Source organism: Scomber scombrus, chromosome 16, assembly GCF_963691925.1.
Source record: "Scomber scombrus chromosome 16, fScoSco1.1, whole genome shotgun sequence".
In the NCBI taxonomy this organism is placed as follows: Eukaryota; Metazoa; Chordata; class Actinopteri; order Scombriformes; family Scombridae; genus Scomber; species Scomber scombrus.
In genome coordinates, this window is record NC_084985.1 from 10,906,285 (window position 1) to 10,922,715 (window position 16,431).

General features: G+C 38.7%; 2 protein-coding genes across 4 annotated transcripts; one reads left to right on the forward strand and one right to left on the reverse strand.

The window, feature by feature from the left end:
* The first annotated feature begins 35 nt into the window (after positions 1-35).
* Positions 36-10,706, forward strand: ints8 (integrator complex subunit 8). The gene is made up of 28 exons (XM_062436555.1): positions 36-152; positions 769-907; positions 1,123-1,297; positions 1,542-1,682; positions 2,175-2,246; positions 2,342-2,393; positions 2,592-2,771; positions 3,026-3,133; positions 3,291-3,443; positions 4,014-4,114; positions 4,366-4,507; positions 4,808-4,878; positions 5,183-5,358; positions 5,449-5,579; positions 5,977-6,087; positions 6,311-6,515; positions 6,914-7,035; positions 7,686-7,870; positions 8,021-8,054; positions 8,395-8,454; positions 8,593-8,654; positions 8,748-8,866; positions 9,289-9,392; positions 9,670-9,720; positions 9,811-9,884; positions 9,965-10,029; positions 10,207-10,250; positions 10,568-10,706. The coding sequence occupies exons 2-28, from the start codon at positions 775-777 to the stop codon at positions 10,682-10,684; spliced, it is 2,988 nt and encodes a 995-aa protein (XP_062292539.1). The 5' UTR covers positions 36-152; positions 769-774; the 3' UTR covers positions 10,685-10,706.
* Positions 10,707-11,396: 690 nt separating this feature from the next.
* LOC133997016 (G1/S-specific cyclin-E2-like) lies at positions 11,397-15,177 on the reverse strand. 3 transcript variants are annotated; one of them, XM_062436559.1, is made up of 11 exons: positions 15,072-15,177; positions 14,905-14,959; positions 14,712-14,759; positions 14,484-14,629; positions 14,256-14,391; positions 13,886-14,032; positions 13,553-13,648; positions 13,327-13,461; positions 12,818-12,929; positions 12,296-12,453; positions 11,397-11,670 (listed from the first exon to the last, which is right to left on the reverse strand). In XM_062436559.1, exons 1-11 carry the CDS (start codon positions 15,083-15,085, stop codon positions 11,590-11,592), a joined length of 1,128 nt encoding a protein of 375 aa, XP_062292543.1. In that variant the 5' UTR covers positions 15,086-15,177; the 3' UTR covers positions 11,397-11,589. The 3 variants fall into 3 exon arrangements, with proteins under 3 accessions (XP_062292543.1, XP_062292542.1, XP_062292541.1); XM_062436558.1 differs by having other exon boundaries at positions 14,712-14,762; XM_062436557.1 differs by having other exon boundaries at positions 14,712-14,762; positions 14,878-14,959.
* Between the last annotated feature and the right edge of the window lie 1,254 nt (positions 15,178-16,431).

Below are 16,431 nucleotides of genomic sequence, written 5' to 3' on the forward strand. Positions count from 1 at the left end.
AGCGGAACCGGAAGTGCAGACCAGAGTCGTAAACGCGCAGACTGAATTATGTGAGAGTAAAACAGTGTGTGTAGCTCTAGCAGCACTCTGTCAGATTTTAGTGTACATTTAGCACTTATATTTTCTGCTTGTTTCATTTTTGGCGTGTTAAGGTAAGACTATGCGTTCTTTAGTTTGCTGGTCGGGCTGTAGAGTTCAGCAGGTTAGCAGGAAAATTAGCCCAAACACAACAGAGAGAGGGTGGAAGAGGGGGAGCTAAAGAAGGACAGATGAAATAAAGCTCTCCTCCAGCTCACATGCAATTAAACTATCTTTGATTATTAGCTAACTTATCTATCTACTTTCACTCACTTATTTAGTAAGCTCTGTGCATATTATACATTTAAAGTGCCTCTATATTCACTTGCTGTACTAAAACTGCATGTAAACAATGTATATATACAGAATATACATTAGTAAAACTTTATGTGCTTCAAATAAGACATTTGAACAATAAATGTATGTGCAGTGGTGGAAAGTAACTAAGTTCTTTTACTCAAGTTAAATTTAGTAAATGTACTTAGTTACAGATCTTGTTTTTTTAAAATCTGTCTTGCTTTATGCAAATGTATTGTATTGCTTTTGTCCACTTCATACATGCCCTCTGTGGAAATGTTGAAATGAAACATCACCCTTTACATAATGAGTCCAACAGGTTTGATGATGATGATGATGATGATGATGAAGTCCCTAAAAGGTAAAATACAGTTTTGTGTCTCTGTTCATCAGGGGAAGATGAGTGCGGAGGCGGCGGACCGAGTCGCTGCTGTGACCAGCGGTCGGCCCAGCACACCACTTCAGACTTCCTGGTTTGAGTTCCTCCTGGACGGCACCCTGCTGGAGAAACACCTGGAGAAGTCAAACCCTGGTATAATCTTTATTAGACTGTACAATGCCCTTACAGTGGCATGTTTATTACCTGTTTAATGACCAGAGTGAAGAAAATATCAAGCATAGATGTATAACACAGATTTCCCCCCTCGATAAATATGTTTTAACTGGCTTAAAATGACACTAAATGATCCCTGACATGTATGTTGGCATATGTTGGCTCATATACAGTATATGTGTGTGTTTCCACAGACCCGACACCAGTGCAGCTGATCATCCAGTTCCTGGAGCAGGCGTCCAAACCTTCAGTGAACGAGCAGAATCAGGTGCAGCCTCCAGCAGACAACCGCAGGAACCGCACCCTGAAGCTGCTGGCACTAAAAGTAGCCGCACACATGAAATGGGATCTGGATTTACTTGAGAAAGGGTAAGTGTGGGTTTGTGTGTCAGGACTCAGAATCAACAGTATGTCTTAATTGTGATTAATATATGTGCCTAGAGGTTTGAGGCTCTCTCTTATGTTACCCTTTAAACAAGGAAAGTCACATTTTCAGCATATTTGAAGGATAAAATCTAAATTACTTTACTACAAAGTTGGAGATGTAAAGTTGAAAATGTCTTACAGTCTGTTGCCTCACTGTATTTGATGATCTATCCTTCTTCCCTGCCAGCTTGACCATTCCAGTATTAAATATGTTACTGAACGAGCTCCTCTGTGTGAGCAAAGTGCCAGCAGGGGTGAAACACGTGGACCTGGATCTGTCCACTCTACCTCCCACCACGGCCATGGCTGTTATCATCTACAACCGCTGGTGAGTGAACCATTAGGACATAAAACTGTAGGGACAGACGGACCAGCTACTGTAGTTCATTGCACATTATTTATTTACCCAGCATTCTGACAGTGAAATTGTACATGACTTCCGTCATTATATAGAGTTGTTATAAGGAGGAAAAAGCTTAAATATAATAATTACACAAATCTTTTTATATTTTGACCAGTATAAGAATGATTGTGATGCACATTGTTTGTTGATATCTGATTCTTGTGCAACATTCAAATGATGGGAAAGAAACGCCACATGCAACAAACTTCTGGCTCCTGATTCCCATCAAAGTACATTCCCTACATCGTAGAATACTGATTCACCAAGATGAAACGTTTAATCTTTGCTGCTTATTTTGATTAACTTGGCCGTTTAAGCATTAGTTAAGTACATAAATTGTAAGAAATATATCAAATCAATATGGCACAACAAATAAGTTTGAGTCTTTATATCTGTTTTTTCTTGTGTCTTTCACAGGGCCATCAGAACCATTGTGCTGAGCAGCTTTCCAGAGAAACAGACCAAACCAGGTCCTCACCAAATGAACATGTAAATTCTGCTAATTTTTCCACGTCATATTTCAAACAAGCTTAAGTAACTACAGCAAGACTTTAGTGACTTATTTCTCCTTTGGTCTGCTTTAGGTTGAGTGTTGTGCAGCAGGAGAAAGAGATGACCGACAACATCCTTACTGTGGTGAGTGAACATGTTTTTGAAGCCTATAGTGGAATTAGATTCATTTCAGTACACTTAATAACCTTCATTTTGTAAACACTGAACAACATTTCATCAAATCACTTTTTCTAATGATCCCTATTCTGTGAGATTTTAAGAGATTGTCTTTGTGCTTCACTGACACCAGTACTTTCTTTTTACATGATGTTATTCCCTCAGTTGAAGGAGCAGGCCACCGACTCCATCAGTGTCCTGGAGGGAGCTCTGCAGCTGAAGAAAGATTTCTACGTTCACACCCTGAGGACTCTGGATCTGCTGGCTGCTGATGCCGCTGCCAACGGCGAGACCGAGTCCTCGACCGCAGGGCTTCGCATCAGTGCTGATGAGTTACATTGTCAGGTTGGTGACCTGCTTAGTTCTGTCTTACTTTGATTTTTCTTTTTCTTTTTTAGACGTAGGTCATACGGTTATTCCAGGTAAGTGTGTGTGAATACAACTCTTAAATTTGGTGTTTTAAATCTGCTGAAAACTGGAACTGTTAGTTATCCTGTGTTTGATTTTTACGATGTAGTCCCAGTTGAAAATAATTGCACTGTAATAGTGTATGGTAAGCTGAAACTAATATTTGTCCAATTTTCATGGTGTGTTTTTAGGTTCATTATGATTTGGGAGCTATTTTCTTCCAGCAAGGCTGCACAGACCAGCCAGCATTTGAAAAAGCAAGGGATCACTTCAGACAGACAAAGGAACTGTTAAAGAAGGTAGACTGATTGAATAATGTTGTTCTTTGTAACCGTTTAATGTTCAGATTTATCTTGTTTTAATTTAATCAACTATTCCCATACAGATTTTAAGAAACTGAAAAAGAAGGAGTTTAAGAAATCCGCAGTTTCCGAGTTATTCCTGTTTGTCTTTCAGCTGGACTCAACTGTCCACGTTCACCTGGATGAGAAGCGTCTGGCCGGCTACTGGAACGCCTGCAAAGCTTTGACTGGAGACTGTGACTCCTCCGACTACCAGACCACTACCTATGACCAGATCAACAGTCTGATCAGGGCGCACAGCTACCAGGTCAGAGCTGACCCTGCACTGACATTAAAACTCTGAAAATGTAAAAATACATCTGGGACTACAATGTGAAGAGATAAACGATGGTGCAAATACACTGGAATTCTTCTATTCATCATAACATACAGTATATGCTTTAGTCACATTTAAGGCTAGAGCTCATTAGTCGATTAGTTGTTTAACATAAAATAATTTGGCAACTGTTAAGATAATCAAAGAAATGTTTCAGTGATTTTTTTTTTTTTTTTTAAAGGGAAAAATGCCAATATATTTGCTGGTTTCAGCTCCTCAAATGTGATGATTTAATGCTCTTCTTTGTTACACATGATAGTCAAGTGAATATCATTGTTTCAACTGTTTGATTGGACAAAGTAAGACATTTAAAGACATAACATTTGACTCTGGAAAATAATAATAGACATTTTTCACTATTTTCTGACATTTTATGGACACAATGAGTGATTAACTCATTAATGGAAGGACAGTTAATTAAATGGAGATATTTATTAATTATGTGTAGTACTTTTTATATGATGTAGAACTTGTGAATAAATTCCACTTCCTCTCTTTAAGGCGGTCATTGAAGCCTTCATCAAAGACAACGTGACCCAAATTTTACCGAACAACTTCAGACGCTCGGTTCTCAGGGAGTTCCTGTACAAAGTCCAACAAGGGTGAGATGACTATTCACTCCTAAACCAGAACTCATACTGACATAACTTTGACTGTTATAAGTCTATATATGTGTAATTAATTACCATCTATACATGGTATTACCTGCATAGGCTGTCTCTGAAAAACACATTATTAGTTTATAATGAAATCATTTAAATCAATATGTCTCATCAAATAATTAATCACCTTGGCAACAACCCCTGTAGTAAGTAGAGTTATTTAAGAACCACAACAACCTGTGTCTGTGCAGAGAAACTGGCCTGGATGAGGTTTGCCACAAGCTGTGTGTTTGCAATGCTGTCCGAGACGCTCTGGAAGGAGACGTCCTCTGTGTGCGTTTCCAGCAGGTGCTTCTTAAGCCCAGTAAACGTATGGTGGACTTCATTTTAGAGGTAAGCTCAACAATCCAGAAATATCGTCAATAAAGGAGCAGAACAATCACTTTTCTATATTTGTGGCAGGAAAGCAAAATAACCTTGTTATGAAAATAGGATTGTTGGTAACTTTGACAAAAGTTGTTTTTGATCTCAATTAAGAACAGACATGATGTGTAAAAAATATTTGTCATATGGAGTAAGCTGCACTGAGGTTTGAGGAGCTAAACATGTAACAAAGACTGATCTTAATTTGCCAGGTGATGGTAAAATTTCACATTACTGCAAATTTGAATATGATATTTCTTTGTCTTGTAGGTGTGCACACGATCGTTGGAAAAGGACCGTCCATCAGAAACAGCCAGAAGAAACATGGCCAGTTTTATGAAGTGAGTGACATACGGCAGAGTCTGAGTCACTTTATTTGCCGCATACAACAAGCGGATGCAGAGATAAGCAGACAGTTCATGTGATTACGTTACACACTGGTGCACCAGATACAGGAACATCGAAATATGATTTTAGTTAGTTAGAATTTAAGAAATCACAGCTTAGCATAGTATTTTCTGCAGATCACTGTGCAGTATCTTCTTTACATTTTTTGGTAGTTTTTCATTAAACCGCTTCTATTTGACACTGAACTGCTGCTGTGTATCAATCACTGTTTTAATTGAGACCATTCTCGTCGTGCAGGACTTTGTGTGAAACACTGGAGGATCTGTCTCTGGTGTTTGTGGTGTCCTCTCATAAGCTCTTCATGGATCTGCTGAAGGAGGAGGAGAGGAAGGTCCTGGTGGAGCAGATGAGGAAGAGATCAGCCACAATCAACCTCAGTGCCAAGCCTCTGCCCTCATTCTATGACATTCCAGGTACAGTTTGTGTTTGGACACTCCCAGCGGCACATTTCAGCATGTGGACTTCTCTTTATGATTGTGATTTAATGCATTTTCCCTTCAAAGCTTCAGCGAGTGTGAGCATTGGGCAGCTCGAGCAACAGCTCATCCTCTCCTTGGAGCCGCGCAGGATCAGGCAGATCCTCATCGAACTCCACGGCATGGCTGAACGACCCTTCTGGAGGGTCAACAGTAAGGTCAGAGGTCAACAAACTGATAGTGGAAGAGAAATAAACTCTAGTGCTAATATTGAGGATATTCAGTATTTTGTATTCTACTTTCATACTTTCAGATATTAAATGATATAGGAATTAGATATTTTATATCTTAATAAGGGTGCCACTTTAGTTTTACTTGAATGCCCCTATTCAGCATTTCTAAGCAGTTTACATGAACATTTCCAACAAGACATTTTATATTATTACAGCAGTTTTACTTTATTGTCATCCATTATCAGTTTATGCACTGCTTGTAAATGCTAAAAGGGGAACATAAAATGAAATTTCACCAGAAAATATACTTTATTGTCAGATACAATGAAAAAAACATGCTGACACAATTCAAATTTCCTCCTCTGTGTGTGTGTGTGTATAGTGGGAGGTTCCTCCAGACTACATTAACGTAATCCTTGGCATTAAAGACAACCTGACCAAGGACCTGGTGTACATCCTCATGGCCAAAGGCCTCCATTGCATATCAATAAAGGTATGATGACATGATCAGTGCTCAAAAAGTGCTTAAAAAAATGCATTACATGGTAAGAGGAATTTTCTTCGTCACAGTTATGCATCTAAATTTAAATGTTGGACAGTTTACTATTGGTAAAGGTTGTTTTGATGTCTGCTTTGACGTGTTGTGGAGCCAGTGCCTTGAATCAGTTTGTGAATATCACAGAAAAGACATAATAATGTTTTTTCTGTCGTCTCAGGACTTTGTCCATGCACGGCAGCTTTTCTCTGCCTGCTTGGAGCTGGTTACCGAGTTCTCCCCGAAGCTGAGGCAGGTGATGCTGAACGAGATGCTGCTGCTGGAGGTCCGTGCACACGAGACGATGGCGGCCGAGGGCAGCAAGGAGCGACCACCCCCCGACCTGGTCAGCAGAGTCAGGGGATACCTGGAGATGAGGATTCATGGTGAGTGGATGGTGACAGTGTGGAGTTATTACCCGGCCTGTATTTGCCTGTAATTTGTTCAAACCCTCTAGTGTTGGGTGTTAAATTTCATCCCAAGAAATGAGAAACTTCTGGATGCTCTTTTACGTTGTCAATTTCTATCTAGGTATGTTTATACCGTATATTTATAGACTCAGACACAGAGGGATAATTTGTTCATTTTGGACATTTAGAGCACACAAAAAATGTGGTATGGGATCTATACATAATATTTTACTTTGCAAAAGTCAAAGCAAGTCAGTATATAAAAGCTGTCCCTAATATTTTACATTTCACTTAACAGCCTAAAGCAGTTTAAACAGTATCAGCTCTTCATGTGCTCTAAATATTTGAGTGTCCTTGTTTTTTTTTGTCTCCAGATCTGCCTCTTCGTCAGGTGGTCGGTGAGGAGTGTGTCGCCTTCATGTTGAACTGGAGGGAGAACGACTACCTGACTCTGCAGGTGCCACCGTCTCTGGTCAATAACAACCCGTACATCAAGGTAACATATCTCTGTTCTTCATCACTTTCAAGCCCATTGCTGCCAAAATCTTTCAGGTTACTGGTCCAGTAACCTGGTCCTCTTTTTGTATGTTACAAAATAGTTAAATGTACCTCATTATTCTTTATTTGGATTTCTGTTACCTTTCATAAAGTGGTCGCTAGTCTTCCCTTGGTCCACAGGAAGCAGAAATGTTGATCTAAACGTCACTGAGCTACTCTTAAATCTTTGTATACGTCTTTGATATAGTTGACTTACTTAATTGACAAACCACAGTATCTAGATTTCCTCGAATATCAACACACAAAGGCACACATGGTTTAAAATTACTTTCGTGAACTCCTTGACCAAAAAAACAGGTTTTGACCTTAATTTCCTTTTTAAGTATTTTTCAAGATCAAAAAACATATTGACATCACATTGTTTAAGCCCTATGATTGTTTTGAAGTATTGTCCTCAATTTTATTCCAATTTCCCATAATTTACAAGGACGTATTTGATACCTTTTGAAAACCTTGAGATCTCCATGAGAATTCAAAGTAAAGCTGTGGGTTCAAATACAAAGATTGAAGGATGGTGGGTCTGACATGGTTGACACACTTACGACTGCTGTGGTTTTCATTTAGAAAACTTGTCTCCACTGTTTCCAGATCGGGCAGCTCCTGGCTTCCACATGCAAAGAGCTCCCAGGTCCTAAAGAGTGCCGACGCACTGCCAAGGAGCTCTGGGAGGTTGTGGTGCAGATCTGCAGCATGTCCATCCAACACAAGAGGAACAACGACGGTCGAGTGGGACTCATTAAACAGAGAGAGTCCTCTATGGGCATCATGTACAGGTACAAATATGTATACTAGTGCTTGTTTTGATGCTGCTTTTATAGTTTTTACATGTTTCAGAGCTGAATTCAAATGTTCAGCTCAAGGTGCAGTGTACAGTGTGAAAGAGTAATGCTCATTCTGGTATGTTTTTTGTCTAATCCATTCAGGAGTAAATTCATCACTTTCGTCAAGAAACTCAGAGTAAGTACACAATTAAGCCAGACAAAAATCTACTGAGGAAACAGATACAACAATTAGTCGAATGACAAATCCATCGCCAACTAAAATTAACTAACGATTGATCATTTTTTAGGGAAAAAAACACCATCCTCTGGTTGTAGCTGTGTGAATATTTTCAGTCATCTATGATTGTAAATGAAAAATGTATGGGTAGTTGACTGTTTGTCGGGAAAAAACGAGACATTTTGGGGATTAGTAATAAGTATCTGATACAAATAATTGTTAGTTGCAGCCCTAGAAGTAGTGTGTCATTGAATGAGGTGTTTTTGATATAAAAGTAACAATTTTCATGTCTTCACAGGAGCCCCTGGTACTGACAACCCTAATTTCACTGTTTGTGAGGCTCCACAGCATCGTGCGGGTACTTCTCAACTTTGAGCTGTTAAATTGTTGGATTTTAAACAGCACACTATAGTAACAGTGATCGCACACTGTAGAGTCTAAAATCATTCTCCACTAACCTCTTAGCAAAAGTAACCAATGTTTTCTTCTTCTTCAGGATGATATTGTGAATGAAGTGACAGCAGAACATCTCTCCATCTGGCCATCTTCTATCGCCAAGTAAGAGCAAATGTTCTATCTATTAATTGTAGCTGTTTTACACATCAACTTAAACCATTAGATGTAATGATGATGATGATGTTTGTCCACCAGCATACAGGCAGTGGATGTGGAAGCCGTGGCTGTGACGGTCAAAGAGCTGGTGTCCTACGCTCTCACCCTGAACCCCAACAACCAGTCATGGCTCATCACACAGGCTGACATCTACTTTGGTACGAAGCGTCAGAAGTGTTTGAAAGTCTTTTTAGGCTTTATTGATTGGTTTTTCTCCAGTGCCGCCTACAGTCAGAAAGTATTTCATCAGTGAGGTTTCTGCAAACCTGGGTGTACCAGTCAAAGAATGATGGGAAACCAGTTACATTTTTCTAGTACATCTCAACTGTGAACAAAACTCAAAACAAAAAAGGATTAAACAGCAGCTTCCTGCAGCTCAGTTCACTGTCTCACCAGTCTCACCAGGACTTCATAGACGTGGAACATCTCCTGACAGTGTGCAGCCACATGTAAAAACAAAAAACAAAAAAACGGGGACAGTCTACAGGAGGAAGGCTAACATCTGGCTGTCAGCTACAACAATTCAGGGAAATTTTAAAAACACACCAATAAACCAGATGTTTTCTCTCTCTCTCTGTAGTGACCAACCAGTACTCTGCTGCACTGAACCTCTACCTCCAGGCTGGAGCCGTGTGCTCCGACTTCTTCACCAAAGCCGTACCACCTGATGTTTACACTGACCAGGTAGATCAGCAGAGAGGCCGCTCACAGTACTGATAAAACAACATACACCCAGTTTCACAACGAGCCAACAAATGTCTCTTCCATACCAACTTAAAATAAACCAACTACAGTGTAAAAGGTTAAAAAATACTAGAAAATAAAATATATTGTGAACAAATTATAATCATAAAACATCAAATGATAGAAACTGAGTGGTGAGTTGATGATCCAGTCTTCTGTTTTTCTGCTTTACATGAAAGTAAATGAATGCCTGATTATCACTGACTGTTCTTTGCAGGTCCTGAAGAGGATGATCAAGTGCTGTTCGATGATGAACTGCCACACACAGGTCAGAGGTCAAACTAAAACATTTGATTTCATAAATGTAATTCTTAAAGTGCCATTTTGTGTTTTTAAAATAGTCTCTTGTTCCCGTCAGGTTGCTGTTCTCTGCCAGTTTCTCAGAGAAGTCGACTACATGACGGCGTTCAAGGCTCTTCAAGAGCAGAACAGGTACGATTTCATCACGACACATTGATCTGATTGAGCTAATGAAGAGCGCCTTCGTTAACATCTGTAATATCTTGTTTCAGTCATGACTCCATGGACTCATTCTACGACTACATCTGGGACGTCACTATCCTGGAATACCTCACACGTATCCTTGCTGTTAACTCGTAAAAGGAGCAAAAATAAAACCACGTCGGTCATCTTCTGGATAACAAAAAATGTTTTGTTTTACTTCATTTTTCATAGACTTCAGTTAGTCTTAACACTTTAACTCTTCATATTTTCTACAATATTTACTTTTTCTCCCTTGACTGTGTTATATCAGATATTCACCACAAACGGGGTGAGACTGAAAAACGACAAATAGCGGTGAGTAGTTCAAGTGCAGCAGTAAATATCTGGTTTATTTGACAAAACTTTTATTAAATATGGTTAAAATGTATCATGTTTTTTGTGATGTTAGGTTAAAAAATTATCTAGGTCAACACCAGCCTAAATGTAGTTGAAAGGTGGTTTTTATACACAACAGAAGTTCAATATGTATATTTCTATGTATACAGCAGGTGAGACCTACTTTATACTGAAATATAGCACATTAAATGTTGTTGGACCAGTCACCAGTCCAATTTCAACCATAAAGTCTTTAATCTTTTTTCTTGAATTTTTCTCCAACATGTTTCCATCAGATAAAAGCGATCGGACAGACAGAATTGAACACCAGTAACCCAGAGGAAGTGCTACAGCTGGCTGCACAGAAAAGGAAGAAGAGATTCCTGCAGGCGATGGCCAAACTGTATTTCTAAAAGAAAAAGGATCTTCAGTCAGACTGTTGGGGGGGGGGGGTTGGGAATGTATATTTTATTTTGCGGTAAAAATACAATACATTTCTAAATAAATAGTTGTTGATTTGTACACTTGAAATCATTTGTAATGATTTCTTAGCAAGAGTAAAATCACTGACCATCCATTGCCCTGAGTCACAAAATGCCTTGGTTAAAATAGCATGGAACAGATAACTAAACAACATGAATGAACTAGAAGAGTTTGCACTTTATTCAGCCAGTGTTGAATAAAAGTGAATAAAAAATCACTTTCAGAGTTCACGAAGCGCAGACTCCTGCAGAACATTGTTTAAAAGTTATCTTTCACTATAAGACATCGAGAATGTTCTTGACAGTGAAATAGCTGCAGTATAATCATTTTTTATATATATATACATATTTCATACCCTGAAGCATTTAAAATTACCTGTTGGCTATGCACATATATAATATGCACAAAAAGTCAACAATTGCACATCACATTCACTAATGAAACATTTACTGGAAATCATTAATGTTATAGCAAACTTTAAAAAAAAACTTTTTTTTTTTCTTTTTTTTTTAAAAGAACATTTTTCTTTTCTGTATCAAAAAGCACCCACTTACTAAAAAAAAGGCTAAAACTTTTTGGACAAAAAGCTATGGCAAAAATGTAAGATTATTATTTATTTTTTTTAAATACAGTCGTGTTATCCTGGATAATGCATTCAGTGACAGTTCTCACATCAGCAGGATCGGGATCCCCCACAGCCGGCGGGAAATAAGCTGCCGTCAGACTCTGTACTCCTGTTAACAGTGCTCTCTATTCCTGCTGGCTGTAAATAAGAGTCTATCTGTGAGAAATTAACCCTGTGTCGACTTCTTTCACACTCTCATCTTCTTGTAGTTCAGTATGGGCAGAGTGTTTTCTCTGTGCTGTTTGGAGGAGTGGGGAACTGGCTGTTCGCCTCCTTTTGACTGACTGCCTCCTAAAAGAAAGAAGAAAAAAAGTCAGGAAAAATGATAATGTGGACAACAGTGCAGAATTTATTTCTTTACTTAAATAGGGATACAGCTCACTAAAAACAGTCTTTGTCAATAAAAGGTTGTGTGTGCAAAATTCAGTTTCCTGCTCTCAGCCAACGAGGGCAGAGCTCTGCACAAAAACCTGTTTCATTTGATCTTCTAACAGGAAATAAATGTTTTACCCACTTCAGCACCCTCATTAATAGTTTCTGTACACCCAAAACATCAACCAAAGGAAGACATTTTTATTCTTTTGAGCTTTTTGAAACCAAATAACACTTACCAAAGTCAATGAATACCAAGCAGTAAAGCTAATCTAAGTATGATTCAAACCAGATCACTACCATACTAATAGATACAGAGTTAAGGGTTTCTTTCATCAGTCTTTCTGTAAAGCCCAAACATGTTACTGAGCCTATTATAAACTAGATTAGTATGTGCTACTGTAGATACTCAAAGTTTAAACAATTTACATAGCTACATCTTTTATTAGGCTTTTGAAAGCTTGTCAGTGTCACAATCATTTTTCATCCATAATACCTTAAACTTAATATCAAATCTCAACAGTCAGGACAAGAAAACACTAACCAGCATCGTCATGTAGTCTGTGTGCATCTGAATGTTGTGTCGGTCTTCTGATTTTATTGTAGGAAAATCCCTCAGCTCTGCTCTGCCAAATCGGCTCCCCAACTCCGCAGAGGGCGCCATCCAGTTGACACATGGCTGGATGTCTTCTTTCGACAGACCTGAGAACAGTTAAAAACACAAAGAAATCTCAGATGGCCATGATCACATGCACTGAAAAACTCGGCTTTTCTTGATGTCATACTACGTGTTTTAATCCAAATTTGGACAATAAATCATGATGACGTGGCTTCATGGTTCGGATTTATAGCTACATCTGCAATGTTGATACAATGACCACAAGAAGAAACTTTGAAGCAATACTGACCCAAAAAAACAATATCTGATTTCTTGATTAACTTAGATGAATACTATAATAGACAGAAGAACCTCTGCTCCAGATATCAGGTTTAAAAAATCTGGTGTTTTATATATAAGACTTTACACACACATATTTCTATTAATGTCATTGATCTCAACTCTTACCTGAAAGCTTTTCAACTGTTTCCTGCTGAATGAAGTGGCACAGGACCGAAGCAGCCAACACTCGATACTGGAAGTCCAGTGAGTTTATGTTGAGGATACACACATCTAAAAGCTAGGAAAAAAAGAAACAAGAAAAACAGCAATGAACACAAGTCACAAGCCAAATTGGATGGATGTGCTTTAGTCTTTTCTTTCTGAACAAATAGATTATAGGAACGTGAAGAAGTGACTCATTACCAAAAAGGGGAAAAGTACTGAGACAGTCGTTTAATTTCACAAGAGGATGGTTTCATTGACACAGTAGAGAAAGTTTCAGTACTTGATGACAAAGTTTTGCAACAGCATGAAATCAAAACAACAGCTCTGAAATAAAAACCCTTTGCGGAGGTTTTAAGAGGTTTCGTTTTTGTTGTGACAGTGTAAAAACAAGTGCTGACTCAACTCTAGCACAGTCTGAGGAATGTGTCTGAGTGTATACTTAAAAAGTTAAATTCCATCCAATCACTCACTCGTGTCATTTGTACATAAGCGTCCTGAGGGAACTGTGACTCGAGCAGGTCAGAGTCGGAGTTCATTGATGTCATCTGGAAGTAAAGCTTCAGCCACGACACAGCTGTTTCAGGACAGAGGTTCCAACATAACGCCTGTAAAACAAAGTATAAATATCAAAGTCTTCTCATTGATGAATAATGAATAATACTGAGACAAAATACAGACACTCATAATAGGAAATACCTTTAAAATTATTAACTCCATTTGAAGAATTTCGTGTTCATAGTAGGTACCAGCGGTCACGTAGGCCATCTGTGAGAGTTTAGGAGGACAGGCTTCCTACAAGGAAAGAAAACAGCACTATAACTAAAAACTCCACTTCAACACAGTCACAGTCATATGCTTTAGATATTCACTGTGTACTGCTGCCATTAAGCAAAAAAATGAATAAAACCTCAAGATATAAACTAACCGTTGTGTTGTATGCAATATCTCACAAGTATACTGATATCTGCTGTTGAAGTGAAAGTCTTGTTACTCTACGCAAAAATTAATTCCTTCACTTTTCTTCCTTACCTCCATTTTTGCTGCTATGAATAGACAAGTTATCCCGATGAGCTGCAGCATGCCCTTTTCAATGTTGTTCTGGGTTAGCATGAACCGGTCGAAGTAGTCCTGTGCCAGGTAGAAGGTCTGCCGGTGCAGAGTGTACGCCTCGCTCACCTAAGAAAAAACATTGACAATACATGTACTGATATATGTCAAACACAACATAATAGCTCATTTGGTTGTAGGAGCCAATAAAATCATCATGCACCACTACCAGAAAGTTGCAAAATTTCATCAGCAGCACCCAAAAAAAACTGACAGATGAATGCTGAACTGAAAGCAAACATTATCAATTAAGCATGTGAGAGATATATGTGTAATGTAGATGAAAAATGACCTCAATTAACCAGTCGAGGAGGATGGATCTCATTCTGGGTTGTATTCTTGGATGCTTCAGCATGAAACTTTTGCTGTGTCTGTAATTCTGCTCCTTGACGACCATCTTCACCCACACATCTTCTGAAGATTCCCGTCTGTAACATCCAGAGAAACTTTTAAATTAAAAATGTCTGACTGTTGGTCTCAACACAAGTCAAACCGTCGCTGAATAATGTGTGATAATCACCCAAAATGAGGAAGAGGAGACGGCTGCAACAAAGATTCTCTGGAAGTGAGAACTATATAGCCGGACTCAAAGTCATCTCTCAGCGCCTTCTCAGGGGTCTCAATGAGAGCACAAGGCCTGGAGGCATCTTCATGTACCAGCTGGTTCTGAAAACAGAAGTGAGAAAAACTCAGCGCCAGGTTATGACAAACAAACAGCTAAGAATAGCAAGCTTTACTGTAACTGTACCTTCTCGCACTGCAGCTTTGACAGGGGCTGCACCTTCTTTCTGTTGCACTGCTGAAAAGAAAAGTCATCATAAGTTGCATGTCAGACCACCTGGAAAATGCTTGCCTACATAAGCACTTATTAAACCTCTTAAATGAATGATTTGTTTATTAAAAAAAATAAATACATTTAAAAATTTAAAAAGGGCTCCTGCCTTTGCTTTGCATTTCTGCCCTGGAGAATTTTCAGATCTTTTCTGCAGGCGACCACTGCAGAGAAACAGATTATTTCAAAATGAAGCCAGAAATATAATGTAAAACAGCTCATCAACGAATGCACATACAATACTTGATAAAGCAACAACAAAAAAGAGTTCATTACCTTCGTCTTGTCATGGTTTTGGCAGCTTTTGTCTGTAACCAAAAAAAAAAAAAAAGCAGATGAATTTGCAGCAAATAGTTAATATTTGCTCAACAGATAAGCAAGAGGTTAGCTTTTATATGGAAATGGCGAAACCACCACCGGCTGCAGCTGTGACGGATTGCACAAAGCACACTGTCTTTCTACGAAAAGCCACAAAGACAGCCGATAAACCCGCCTATTTTTTTATGAATATGTATCATGCAGCTGTTGCAGATCGCACAATAACGCGCGAATATTATTAATGAGCGCGTAAACTGACCACGCTCTGCTGCCTCCATCCACTAAAAACCTCCCAACATTTGAAACGTTCAATATCACACATTTCAAGCCTTAAAATGCTGCAGTTGCATGACAGAAGAAAACCCCACAAATGCAGCACAGAGGCAATGAAAGCCTCACAGTGCTCCCTTTAATGCAGCTACCACACAAACGGCCCAGGAAGACATTTTGTAACAACTACCACATACTCAATCTTTGAATTTCACCACAGTTAAGTCAATGAATCGCCACGTTATCATCAACTATTAAACAATGCATTCGTTACAAGTTATTTGATCATTTCTGCATTATGATCAGAAGCCTTATCGTCCAACTTTACCCCCGGTCACCAAACCAGGAACAACAGACTCCTGCAAAAGAAGGACACTGAACTTCCTGCAGCAGCTCCAAAAGCTCAAACTTACTAAATAAAGCTCACAAGATGCAAACTCTGGTTCTCCCCCTGCTTCTTCATTTAAGCCACAACTCTCACACAACTCACATTACTTCTAGTTAGCAATAGTGAGCTAAACCGGCTAAACACAATGATATAAAATGAGCTCGACAACAACCCGAGTTCATTAAACTCACCGATAAAATAATGAGCAACTTGCAGCTTAACGTGGATCTTTAAGCGACAAATTACTAATTAAGAACTACTTCGAAAAGGTTGAGAAGTTGAAGTGAAGTGAAATTTGAGCTAAAAGAGAAGCCGTGTCTCCAGGAGCAGCAGTCTGTGCAGCTTACCGTGTTCCTGCGGCTTAAGGTAATGTTTGTATTTGGCGCTGGCGCCATCAAATGAGCGCTATGTGGCATATTGCGCATGTGTGTAAATACACCCAACCCTAAATTATTTAAATATATTTTTTAAATCAAAGAAAAACGCTTAACCTAAATGTGATAAGCTGTATTTATGTTGGTGTTGTTTTTCAGTAGCTTTTTATTCTCAGTCAGTTTAAAAAAAAAAAAAAAAAAAGTAAACTAAACTTGCTATTAAAAGAAGAAAAAGTCGTTTTATGAGGGAGAATGTTTCTTGAATGTTGTCTATGTATTACATTAC

Excerpts from the sequence above, each read along its gene's own strand:
- LOC133997016 (XM_062436557.1), bottom strand. Across the intron at positions 14,033-14,255 it reads TCCTCGACTGGTTAATTGAG|GTGAGCGAGGCGTACACTCT; the intron begins GTCATTTTTCAT and ends GTTTTTTCTTAG. Across the intron at positions 12,930-13,326 it reads CTTATGTACAAATGACACGA|CTTTTAGATGTGTGTATCCT; the intron begins GTGAGTGATTGG and ends TTTTTTTCCTAG.
- ints8 (XM_062436555.1), top strand. The coding sequence starts at position 775 with ATGAGTGCGGAGGCGGCGGACCGAGTCGCTGCTGTGACCAGCGGTCGG. Across the intron at positions 3,444-4,013 it reads TCAGGGCGCACAGCTACCAG|GCGGTCATTGAAGCCTTCAT; the intron begins GTCAGAGCTGAC and ends CCTCTCTTTAAG. Across the intron at positions 4,879-5,182 it reads AACATGGCCAGTTTTATGAA|GACTTTGTGTGAAACACTGG; the intron begins GTGAGTGACATA and ends CTCGTCGTGCAG.